The 12,055-nt window shown below is 36.8% G+C and overlaps 1 protein-coding gene across 8 annotated transcripts in view; it reads right to left on the bottom strand.

Annotated features, from left to right (window-relative positions):
• Positions 1 to 1,185: 1,185 nt before the first annotated feature.
• Positions 1,186 to 12,055, bottom strand: part of LRRC7 (leucine rich repeat containing 7) — a 570,280-nt gene continuing 559,410 nt past the window's right edge. For 7 of the 8 annotated variants that reach the window (XM_007978322.3, XM_007978330.3, XM_007978324.3 and 4 more), the window contains one exon: positions 1,186 to 11,949. In XM_007978322.3, coding sequence (XP_007976513.1) covers positions 11,842 to 11,949 — 108 coding nt within the window. In that variant the 3' untranslated portion in view covers positions 1,186 to 11,841. The remainder of the gene's footprint in view (positions 11,950 to 12,055) is intronic. The other variant, XM_007978329.3, reaches the window with a different exon arrangement.

The following is a 12,055-nucleotide window of genomic DNA, read 5'->3' on the forward strand; positions in this document are numbered from 1 at the left end:
TTTGGCCTTTTTAGCAATGGTCCAGCCATCAGAGGCCCTGGAATTTCAAATGACTAAGAAGAACCAAAATAGTTTGAAGACACATGTCACCAAGGCTGCCAGGGTTCTCTGCTTTCAACACCCAGATATTCCCACTGAAAGGAGAGAGGCTGGGGACATCGCAAACTACCTTGGGAATCCGATGATCACTTTGTTAGAGACATTTTGAAACACATTTCTTATTCACTTCATAATAAAATAAAATCTGTCGTATTATGCTGATTACTCATACACACAAATAAAATGAAAAATTAGGAGTTTATTCTAGATGCCTAGTTATTGCCAGATGGAAATAAAGCTATACCCAGATACACACATATTCAGATTGGACTGGTTTTAGAATTACATAAAGAAGGCTAGGAAAATTAACCGCAGTTCTTGATGTTTAAGTTTTGGAAAGTCAACTTTAAAAATAAATGTTGATAACTCGAGGCAAATCTATACCCACATACTTGCAATGGGCATACCTGAAGGAAGTGTGGCTAAAATAATGGGAGATGGGAGCAAAATATTTGGAAAAACACAAGTTAGAGAAGAACTATTGAACTGGTGGGCATAATAATTAAACTGAACAATTAAAGAACATCAAAACTTTAAACACTCAAGACTTAATGATGAGAGTAGTTTCCGTCTCATTAGGTTTTGGGTGATTGATACAACCTGAGAGGTTTAGTAAAAAAAACTCATAAACTGCTTAAAATAAGCTCAAAGCTCTGTTTTTTTTTTCCTTAAATTGTGTAAATTTAGAGCACTGTTTCAAATTTTCTCAGAAGAGAAAGGGAAGTGGTGTTGTTAGCAATTGTATCAGCACAAGGGGCATAAAAACGGACTGTGTAAGGCCATCCCAGCACTTTGAGGGGCCGAGGCATTGCATCGATAGAGCCCAGGAGTTCAAGACCAGCCTAGGCAACATGGAGAAAACCTGTCTTTACTAAAAATACAAAAATTACCGGGCATGGTGGTGCACGCCTGTAGTGCCAGCTACTCGGGAGGCTGAGGCAGGAGAATCGTTTGAACCCAGGAGGTGGAGGTTGCAGTAAGCCGAGATCGCGCCACTGCGCTCCAGCCTGGGCGACAGAGAGACACTGCCTGAATACAAACAAACAAAAAATGCCCACGACAACAACATAAATCGGACTGTGTAGAGCCTGTGCTCACCCAAGCTAGAGCATTGCCACGGCTGCGATTTAAAATGTAGATATGAGGTCTCCATCTAGTGGTAGCTCTTCTGAACTGCAGACACATGTTTATTTAAAATAAAGTATGTGGATGTGTACAACTAAATATGAGGACAGTGTTTGTCAGACTTGAACGCAGTAATTTAAACTGCAGGATTTTATTGAGATGAAACACAATTTATTACTTTATAAGGGTAGGTTACAGAGGGAAGTGTTCACCCCTTTTCTGGAGGAATTTAAGAATAGCATGAATCCTTCCCTGAAGATAGACAGATGAACCAGATCCTTTCAAGGTCCCTTTCTGTCTTTTGATAGGACACTACCTTTGCTCCTTTCTCCACAGAGCTTTTACCTACAGCCACACTGTCTGACATTAGCCTTTATTTAAGTACTCTGGTAATTTTTTTAAATGAGATAACTTTTTTTCCTTGTTCTGAGAAGTTGTATGAATAAAGCATTACCTATGACATTAGAAAAAATAGTTTCTAGAAATGAATAGCAATTAAACTAAATATATTTCTAATATGCACCTTATTTTTCATTGTAAATTCTTCTTTTGACACCTGGAAGAGCAGGAGGGAAGTTAGAAACCAAGAAGGGCGGAACGATTACCCTTCTGGCTAAGACAGCAGAGAGAGGAGGGGAATCCGGGGCTGGTATGGTCACCAGCACCAAGAGACCGGACGATCTGCCTGAATCTGATTTCTTTTATCCAGTCCCTCTCTCATTCTCGGTATCAGTCCTCTATCACCCTTCTCTTGTCTTTTTCATTCTTTCTTCCTTAATAACTTATTAATTTCCCTCTTTCCTAGCCCTAGTCTGTTCTTGTTCCTACTCACTCATTATTCCAAAATGCTCTTAAAAATATTTCATTACAGTGCTCTTACTATTCTAAAATATTCTTACTATCCTAAGATCATGTCACTCTCTTAATTAATATTTCACTTTTCCAGTTCATTTCTCACTGATTTTTGTTCAAAGAGACATTGGCACTTTTTACCCATATAAATGTATAGACACTGGGCTATAAGATACCAAAGAGTAGCCCCCTGGAGAGTTTGGGGCAGCATGCGATCAAAGACAGCAATGGTGGCCGTTGCCTTCAAGGTATACTCATGTCTTTGTCTAAATCTTTCCAAATCAAAAATTTTATGAAAAGAAGACATAATTAACTTGATAGTTATCAAGTTCTCTTTATACAAAGAAATTAAAAAGCAGAGGTAGAATAGGGGTAATTTATATTAATAGTATAAGTAAAATAGTCAATGACAAAACATTTGATGTTTGGGAATATTTCACTCAATTCTGGAGTCACTTTGCTGCGAAACCCAAATAGAAAGACATGGGAAATATTTTTGTGAGAAAGCTAGGACAGAAATGTTTTACTTGAAAGGAAATGAAGGTCCCATGAGGTAATAAAGGGATTGTGGTTAGGAGCTTACCAACCTGGGGCTCTTAGATATCATTGGATTCCCACTTAGATATCATTTTTCTTTCAAGGGGCTGGATTCCGTTTTTTGTCTCTTCAGGGGAAGGATCTAATGAAGCCAATGCTCATGGCAGTATAAATAGTATGCTCTCTTTCTACTTTGAGATCAACAGGCCAGATTCTATCTCTATAAAAGTTTGGGAGCGGGAATATGGTTTTGTCAAGGTAACCCTGATTTTTTTCTGTGCTCTATCTAAATAGTTAATCATATCAGTTATATAGCTTTGACAGTGGCTTGAGAATTGTGGCTGAACTATATGACATCTTCACTTTAGGGATATAGGGGGTAGGATCTATTCATGAAATGATGCCAAAATGCAGTGTGTAAACATTGTCATGCTCAACTGTGGCCAAAGGCCTGTGGACAGATGATTCAGATTATCTACTTACAGGACGGGCAGCATTTGGCAGCAGTTTAATTAAAATTTGGAGCTAAATTGGGGGGTGGAAACCCCTTTCTCCCAACTACACTTCCATAGCCCCGTCTCTCTCATGACATCTTTTATTCTTCCTTCCACCTCCAAATTGTAAAAATTGCTTAGGTAATGTAATCTACCAAGTCACAATGTGCTTGACTTCTTCTCAAAGAGAAAGAAATCCCAAACAAATCAAAAGGATAGATATAATGTGCTCTAATTAAATAAAAGCCACTTAAACTTTTTGAATGGTGTTACTTTTTGGGTAGTGTTAAGGTCCTTAGAACACATAAAAGGAAAATTAAATGTAACTGCTGAAACACTGCAGAAAAGACCAAAAATGTCTTAGAAAAATGCTGAAGAGGAAAACTGATTTAAAATAGAAAAATTTTTTTTAACTGGGAATTGTGAGTCAACTGAGAAGATGAAAGGTTGGTAGTTTAAGGTTACACAAATTGAACATCAACTTGCTGTTTAGTTCAATATTTATAAAGTGCTCTATGCGCCAGGCCTGTCATCCACTTTATAATTACACAAATATTTATTGAGAACCTATACTGTGCTTATGATACTATGACAGGCATTAAGGATATATGGTAAACAAAACATCTGGTCATTTTACCTCTCCTGAGGCTGTTCTGTCTAGAAGGCCTTTGTTAAGTATTGTCTGATCCTCTCTCTCAAAAAGCTTAAAGTTCATAGGAAAAACAACCCCCAAATAGCTATGATCTCAGGCAGAATGGGAAAGACACTAAAAAATATAAGAAAAAATTAATATGGCAGTGCTCAGTACAGAAAGGTTTTTCCATGAAGATTAGGGAGGGTTTCATGGTTCTAGTGCTGTTTGAGCCGGGCTCTGAAGGCTGCATATGATTTTAATAATTTAGAAAGGGAATAGGGAGAGGAAGGCATTCCAGTAGCGGGATAGTGTGCGCAAAAGCTGAAATACAAAACACAGTGAATACGCAGAAATGTAAGGATTTGTATGTGTCTAAAACACTGAGCATAGGGTGAAGAAAAGAAAACAATTTCCAGATTCAGAGGATCAGAATTCCTTAGAAGAGCAGATGTTGATGATATATGGATATGTGTGATCCAGTCTCATGCAAACAGTATTTTCAGGGGATCACTTGAGCAGTGTGCAGTGAAAATGTTCTCCACCCAAAAAGTGGAGTAAATAAACATGAAATGTAGCCAGCTGATTGTTCAACTCCTTGCATTTCTGAGTGGGTCACTCTAATATTGGACAGCAAGGACTCCCACGCTCCCTGATAGTGGTCATAGGTGGGAGTTTTTGGGGCCACAGAATCTAGAAGACTTTTCAAGCAAACCCCCCATGCTTTTTAAAGTGTCGAATTCCATCTCCTTCTCCTATAATGTCAGGGGCATACAGACATGGTGCTGGACCAAGTTGAGGGACACCATTCTTCATTTCCTTTCCTCTTTAGAACAAACAAATTGGCAAAATTCTCACTCCTCTCCCAGAGATTCAAGAGATTTTGGTTGCTATTTATCTTGTCTAGTAAGGCATTCACACTTGCCACGTTTAGACTACTAAATGTTGCCCTAAATCCTGGGAAATACTCATCCAGCTCACACTTTTCGTGACACTTTTTCTTTTTGAGATGGAGTCTCACTCTGTCACCCAGGTTGGAGAGCTATGACGTGATCTCAGTTCACTGCAACCTCCGCCTCCTGGGTTCAAGCAATTCTCCTGCCTCAACCTCCACAGTAACTAGAATTATAGGTGCGTGCCACCATGCCCGGCTAATTTTTTATATTTTTAGTAGAGATGGGGTTTCACCATGTTGGTCAGGCTGGTCTCCAATTCCTGACCTCAAGTGATCCACCTGCCTCGGCCTCCCTAAGTGCTGGGATTACAGGCATAAGTCACCGCACCTGGCCTCATGACACTCTTTATGTTAGCTGTATGAAGGTCACAGGAACCAGCAGAAGACCTATCTGTAGCTCCAAATGGGACAAACCATGCTCAGACCGAAACAGATTTGACTAGATAAAGACTCTATTTCCTTTTGCAATAGGATGGTTGAGGGCAGGAACAAAGGGACTCACCACATTGCCTTGTACTGTCTTTGATCTGGAACATCTCTCATCTTTCCTCTTGACTGTGAGATTCTGTCCTGAGGGGACCACATTATATCCCTTGTAGTACCTGATATGTAGTTGACGCCCAACACACATTTATTTTAATATTTATAATCATAATATTTAATGTTTTTGTTATATTCTTCAATGAAATGTCTCCAAATGTTTTGAGTTTATGAATAATATACTTTAGGCCTCAAAGATTCAGCTACAGTAAATGTTTTCCTGTGGAGGAAATACAAGAGTTTGCTATGAAAATAAAAGTCCCTGTACTAAGATATTTCACTCTGGATGTAAAGATACTTGGCTATTTGTTAGGCTGCTTATTTAACCTGTTATTTTAAAGAAGAAAAAAATAAGCACAAACAACACACTTGTGCAACAGTGATATAAAAAAATACACTTTCAAAACTAGAGAAAGATTGGGTGATTCGTTTAACTTTCTTTTGACACCAATTTCTACACCCAGTGAAATTTATGCTAGCTTAAAGAATGAAAAAAATGCTGGGCACAGTGGCTCATGCCTGTAATTCCAGCACTTCGGGAGGTCGAGGCAGGTGGATCATTTGAGGCCAGGTGTTCGAGACCAGCCTGGCCAACATGGTGAAACCCCGTCTCTACTAAAAATACAAAAATTAGCCCAGTGTGGTGGCTCGCACTTGTAATCCCAGCTACTCAGGAGGCTGAGGCATGAGAATTGCCTGAACTCGGGAGGTGGAGGTTACAGTGAGCCAAGATAGCACCACTATACTCCAGCCTGGGTGACAGAGCAAGATTCTGTATCAAAAAAAAAAAAAAAAAAAAAAAAAGAAAAGAAAAAGCCACATAAAAATCTTTTGTTTTTTGTTTTTTTAAAAAAAAATAGGAGAAGAGAAAATTATGCTAGGTTTGAAAATCTCACCTGTGGAAATTTGACCCAGATCTTGTCTTTCGGTAGGACTATATAGTGATTCCAACTGTAGACTAACAAGAGTCATGGAATTTTTATATAAATGCTGCCTGAATTTCACAACCTTCCACTTTTTGAAGTGCTGCCATAACAAAGTTAGGCACAAAAGGGGTGTTTTGCAGACAATTTGTGGAAGTATTGACAGAGCTGCAGAGGTAGCCTTCTCATTTCTGCATGCCTTAATCCAGGCCCATTTCTTACATTGCTTAGGGCTCAGTGTGTTGTTACAAAGAGCATGAGCTCAGAACCCAACTGGGAAGACTCTACCAGCTGAAGAAATGCCTCTGAAGTTAACCAGTAAATTTTCTCCTCTCTCAGGTCTTTTCTCCTTACTTCCCATAGAACTGTTCTTAGGGAAGGTTGACATAACCACATGGCTAAAATCCCAAGGGATTTAATATTCCTATACTTTAACTGTATGTTTTCTAAATAAAAACTTAAGAGTAGACTTTCCCCCTCAGTTTTTCAAAAATCTCTGAATTCTCCAAAGTAGAAGCTGTGCAATTCATATCCTTACCAGGGAGTGTTTCCAAACCATTCTCTTGCAGGCAGTGTTGAAAGTAAGGAAGATTGGAACCTGTCCCAGTAAAAAGAAGCTGACAAACTTAGAGAAAGTCCCTCAATCCAGCAAAATCCAGCATTTTAAAAACAGAAATGGAAACAGTTTTATAAAGGCATTGCCACCCCCACCATTGCACACAGCTTTGTTTGTTGTTGTCAGTAACATTATAAGCACTCCATCTTTGGGTCTTGGTTAATGCTACTACTCCAGGTTCCAGGATCACCCAAGAAAGTTCCTCCCAAATTGGGAGCTGTAACCATCTGTTGATACTCAAGGCTCGCCGAACAGCTATCACTCTAAAGGGGCCTCTTATCTTTTTTTCAGCAGGATAGAAGCAGACATCCACTGCCTTTGGAAAAGCATGGGGAGGTGGAGGGATGGATCTACAGTAGCAACTGCAGCAATGAAGACAGGTCAGTTTTACATGCTAGAAACAGAAATGCCCCCAGAAGGTTCAGGATATGACTAGAAAACTTGATTGCATCTACCTTAGTTTGTACAAGTGGTGTGTCTTGGAAAATACATTTCCTGAATAGTTTAGATCAAAATGGAGCTGACACTCAGGATCATTTCCTGAATAGTTTAGATCAAAATGGAGCTGACACTCAGGATCTCCTGTAATAGTGACCCACATGCTTTCCATACATAGTGCACATGGATTTGTCCACAGCCCACATTCTGTTTTCTTGCTATAATGTATTCTTTGGATATGGTCATGGTGGGTGATAGGAAATATTCTGAGCCAAGGCAAGATGCTTTTCTTAACAGAAGGTGGTTGTATTGCTAAGGAAAAATGTTCATGCAAGTGATCACCAATCTGGAGAGTCCTGCCAAGTCCCAGATAATCAGGTAGCTACAAGTGTGAAGAGAGGACACATTACCAACCCAGAGTTTGAACATTTAATTAAGCTCAGTAAGATTTAGCATTTCTGTGAAAGGAACTACAGTGGAACTTCAACCCTGCTTCTTTATACTAGATAAAGGACCCATCTTCTTAACCTATTGGATTTCATTATTTGCATAACATTTTACTGACCCAGTGTGCCAATAAACTCGTTGTTTGGTCGGCATATCAGGAATTAAGTCAAATGTGTTGTCTGATCGAATTTATCAAAGACTTTGAGTGTCAGTCCTACATCAGTATGGCTTTTGACCTGGTTATGTGGCATTCTTGCCTCTTGATAAGAATGTATTCATCAGACATATTTGATCGGTGTGCCAACGAGGGGTAGAAATTAGTTAAGGACAGCGTCAAGAGACAACGGAAAGACAAGGTGGCAAGCACACTATATTTTCCAAAGCTTTACATTGGAAAGCTTAAATATTAAGAGATATTAAATATATATTAAATAATTTTATGATTAAAAATAAAGTGTTTTTTTTTGGTTTCTTTAATCTAATCATTTTGGCAAATTCAGATACTTTTCACGTAATATTTGAATATATAAATCAAATTTCTTCCATGTTTTCTCCCCTCTGAATCTTCCTCTCTTTAGCTTACCAGTTGAAAGATATGTCAGTCCTATATTTAAATAAACAATTACATTAGCGATAAGTGTGCAATCATCTTTAAGATTAAGAGCAAATTAACATTGGCTTGTCAGTCTCTCTTTAAAGCTGTTTTCCATCTCAAAGGTCATGATCTAAGGTAAGGTCCAGAAATAATTGAGATTGTTTTACATCTATGTATTAGGTTGGAACAAAAGTAATTGGGGTTTGTGCCCTTACTTTTAATGGTAAACACCGCAATTACTTTTTCAGCAACTTAATAATTACAATTCTAAGTAATGGAAATACATATCTTTTATAGGTTTCAATGGGCAATGCATTAGCATAATGTAAATATTTGTATTTCATACTGACTTTGCATATTCCTTGTCAAAAGTGCACTTATACTTTTAAGTTATTATGTGTGTTTACATTATTGTTTTGTCAGAAGGCTGGAGTTATCATAGCAGAGCTTTTATGATAAAATATTATGAGCCTTGTAAATAGTTTTAAAAATTATCCACTAATATCTATTTGTCTTGCAAAATTTGCAATTTTACTAGTAGTTTTCATCACTTGCTCTTTCTATCTCTAATGTTTCTCAGTGTCCTCCATTAGATCTTACTGACTCATCACATACAAACAGCTTCCTCAGAAAGAGTCCAATAAAAATTAAAGACCAAGAGGTAGAGTCTATTGGAGCCATCATGAATTCCAGTCCTTTATGTTGTTATCGATTTATCTTTTTTTTTTAAAGGCACACCCTTGACTTTTTTTATTGTTAAAATAACCAGATTCTAATTTCAGGCAGCAAAATCAATTACTGCAAAAAGTCAATAATCAAAAATCAATGTATAATTGGTTTTCATCACCTATAGAATTAGTTAGGTTTACACCCCTCAAGTGTTTAGTGATTCTATTCAGTCAACCTAAAAAAATTGCCTCTTTTCTACTTAAAAATATTATTTATTTATTTTTTTTGAGACAGAGTTTTGGTATGTCGCCCAGGCTGGAGTGCAGTGGCACAATCTCAGCTCATTGCAACCTCTGCCTCCTGGGTCAAGCAATTGATTCTCATGCCTCAGCCTCCCAAATAGCTGGGATTATAGGTGTCCACCACCATGCTCAGCTAATTTTTGTATTTTTAGTAGAGATGGTGTTTCACCATGTTGGCCAGGCTGGTCTTGAACTGACCTCAAGTGATCCGCCCACTTTGGCCTCCCAAAGTGTGGGGATCACTAGTGTGAGTCACCATGCCTGGCCCGTCTGTTTTCATTATTACCTGCCTGTTCTCAGTATGCAACATGGCAGTACTATTGACAATGAGGTGCTTTGGCATATCAGATCACTTTTCCATTTGGTCAAGGATCCCTTTTCTCTTTTCATCATTTCTGAACTGCAGAACAGGAAGTACTAAAGCAGTGGCTCAGGACAATGTTGTCACATCAGGAGTGGCAGAGGTGTTTATTAGGATTATGATCCTTTCAGCTGCGTGTCTCAGAAGGATCTCCTGAAGCCCTGGGTTTGATATAGAAACCATAAGAAAAAGACTTGGGGCAGTTCTATATCTGACTCTTCTCCCACTTCTCTTATAAAAGATTAAGAAAAACTGATGGGATGATTTCAGATGTTTCATTGCCACCAAACTACAGCCTTGAGTTTTTTTTTCTTTAAGTGATCTTATGATGCCAGTAAAGGCCTCTATCTTGATTAATGATGATCATCCTACAATATCTGGACATGGTGGCTTGACATGTTCTTCAACAAAGAAAATTAGTCTCTGAAAGACATTTTTCATCTGAAACTCTCAATATATTAAAATACATTTAAAAGTTACTTCTGGGAAACATACTAAATAGGCCAATCATTTAATCATTAGCTAATTGTTAAACCCTATAAAATCATGGTATAATGTCACCCTGACATAAAGCAAACATCAAAATTAGTGCATCATTTATAAAGTGAAGTATTATTTGCTTCCAAGTGACAAATTCTATTGCCAAAAAATACCACTGTACTTCTAATAAGTGACACTCATTTTAATAGACCCTACAAAAATACAATATTTTCAATGTCCCCATAAAACAGTTAACTTACAAATATTATTCTCAGAGCTTTGGTGACATCAATCAGTGATACTACTGTGAAAATCCTCATACAATACTTGAAACACTAGCATGTAAATTCATTATATAACAAAAGAACTATGTAAAATTATGAAAGAGAATGCATGCAACCAACCCTGGGAAATTATCCTAGAATTTCAAATTAATATTGTAATTAAATTAATGACTAATATGAAAGACAAATATTTCGAAGGATTATAAAATAAATTTTGATCATTTATACAGGAAAATGGTTTCAATGGAAAAGTAAGTAATTCTACATTAACCATGCTAGTCTTTCTCTCCAGTGAGAAAGCATTCAGGATTGTACATACCTTGAAACTGTTTTTGGAAAAAAAAGTATTTTATCTATTTCTGCCTAGAAAATCAGCCATTGAAATTAATGATACAGGTAGACCACAGCTCTGAGAAATTATATTTGAAGTTTCATATTTAAATACCAAGGTTTTAAAATCACCCACCATAACTTTCTAACAGCAGTCTTTCGTAATGATAAATTTTATCAATTTCCAAAACTCATTTTAAATAATTTAAAAAGTAGCAAATTAGATTAAGCAACACACAAATAAATTCCACATTTACAAGTAAAGAAATCACAGGGGCTACAGTTTATAATCAACAGGAACTTGAAAGAAATAAAGCAATACCTTTCCTGCCACCCATCATCCACTGCTTAAATTTGTGGTGAAAAAGACTTAACTACAATGACCGTTAGTCTGTTTCTAAACTCTGCATGTATTGTAATTAGCTAAAGGCATTGAACAAATTAGTTCATCCTATTTTTATTCGGGTCCCAGAGATAAATGGCTAATTTATGAAATATTTCACTCTGTGTCATGAGAATTTAGCAAATGAATATGGAACCAAATATAAACACTTTATACCATATGTACAGTTACTTTCATAAGGCATTATCATGTAATTTTTATTGAAAAAGATTCAATATAGTAAAGTCTTATTTTAAGATATATTTTTTCTCTATCCGAGACGTTTAGTTTATGAAAATATTGTTTTTCTCTATATTCTTTTTGTATATATGCCAACATATACCTTGTGCTAGAAATATTTTATGGGAATTACAATTCTTTATATTTGTAGTTTCTATATAAAGGCATATACAACTTTGAGGCAGTGTTTCTGATGGAGAGCAGAATTCATAAAGAGCTTGTGTGTGCTTCCGTGCTCCGAAATTATATGAAATCCACTTTGAGAAGAAACTTATTTGATTAAAAACAAAAACAAAAACAGAAACAAAACTGCACCAATGCACAGCCAGAGGCTGACAATTAAAACTAATACATAACCACATGAACATCATATTTATAGAGTTAACATTTTTAAGGATGGTCAGTGCTAACATATAGTATTATACATTTGGCACTAATGTTTGCCATTGGTCCAGCAATTGGCAAAATTTGTTTCTATGTATAAATTTATTTTTCAACATTAGGTCTGGCTAGACGTATCTTCACTATTTATAAAAAATATTTAGACAGTAAGCTCACGTTGAATAACTAGGTCTACTGTGTTCTGGAAACTCTTCAGTAGTAATACAGCTTTTTCATGTTCCATATGTACAAAACTGTGTCCATTTGCCTGTAAATACACAAATAAAACAGGGCAATCAATGCAAACTATTATCACTGTATCATTGTTTCTATTCATAAAATTCATGGGAGCACTGAGCAACAAAAAGTTATCA

The sequence above is a fragment of the Chlorocebus sabaeus genome, chromosome 20 (genome assembly GCF_047675955.1).
Source record: "Chlorocebus sabaeus isolate Y175 chromosome 20, mChlSab1.0.hap1, whole genome shotgun sequence".
NCBI classification, from domain to species: domain Eukaryota; kingdom Metazoa; phylum Chordata; class Mammalia; order Primates; family Cercopithecidae; genus Chlorocebus; species Chlorocebus sabaeus.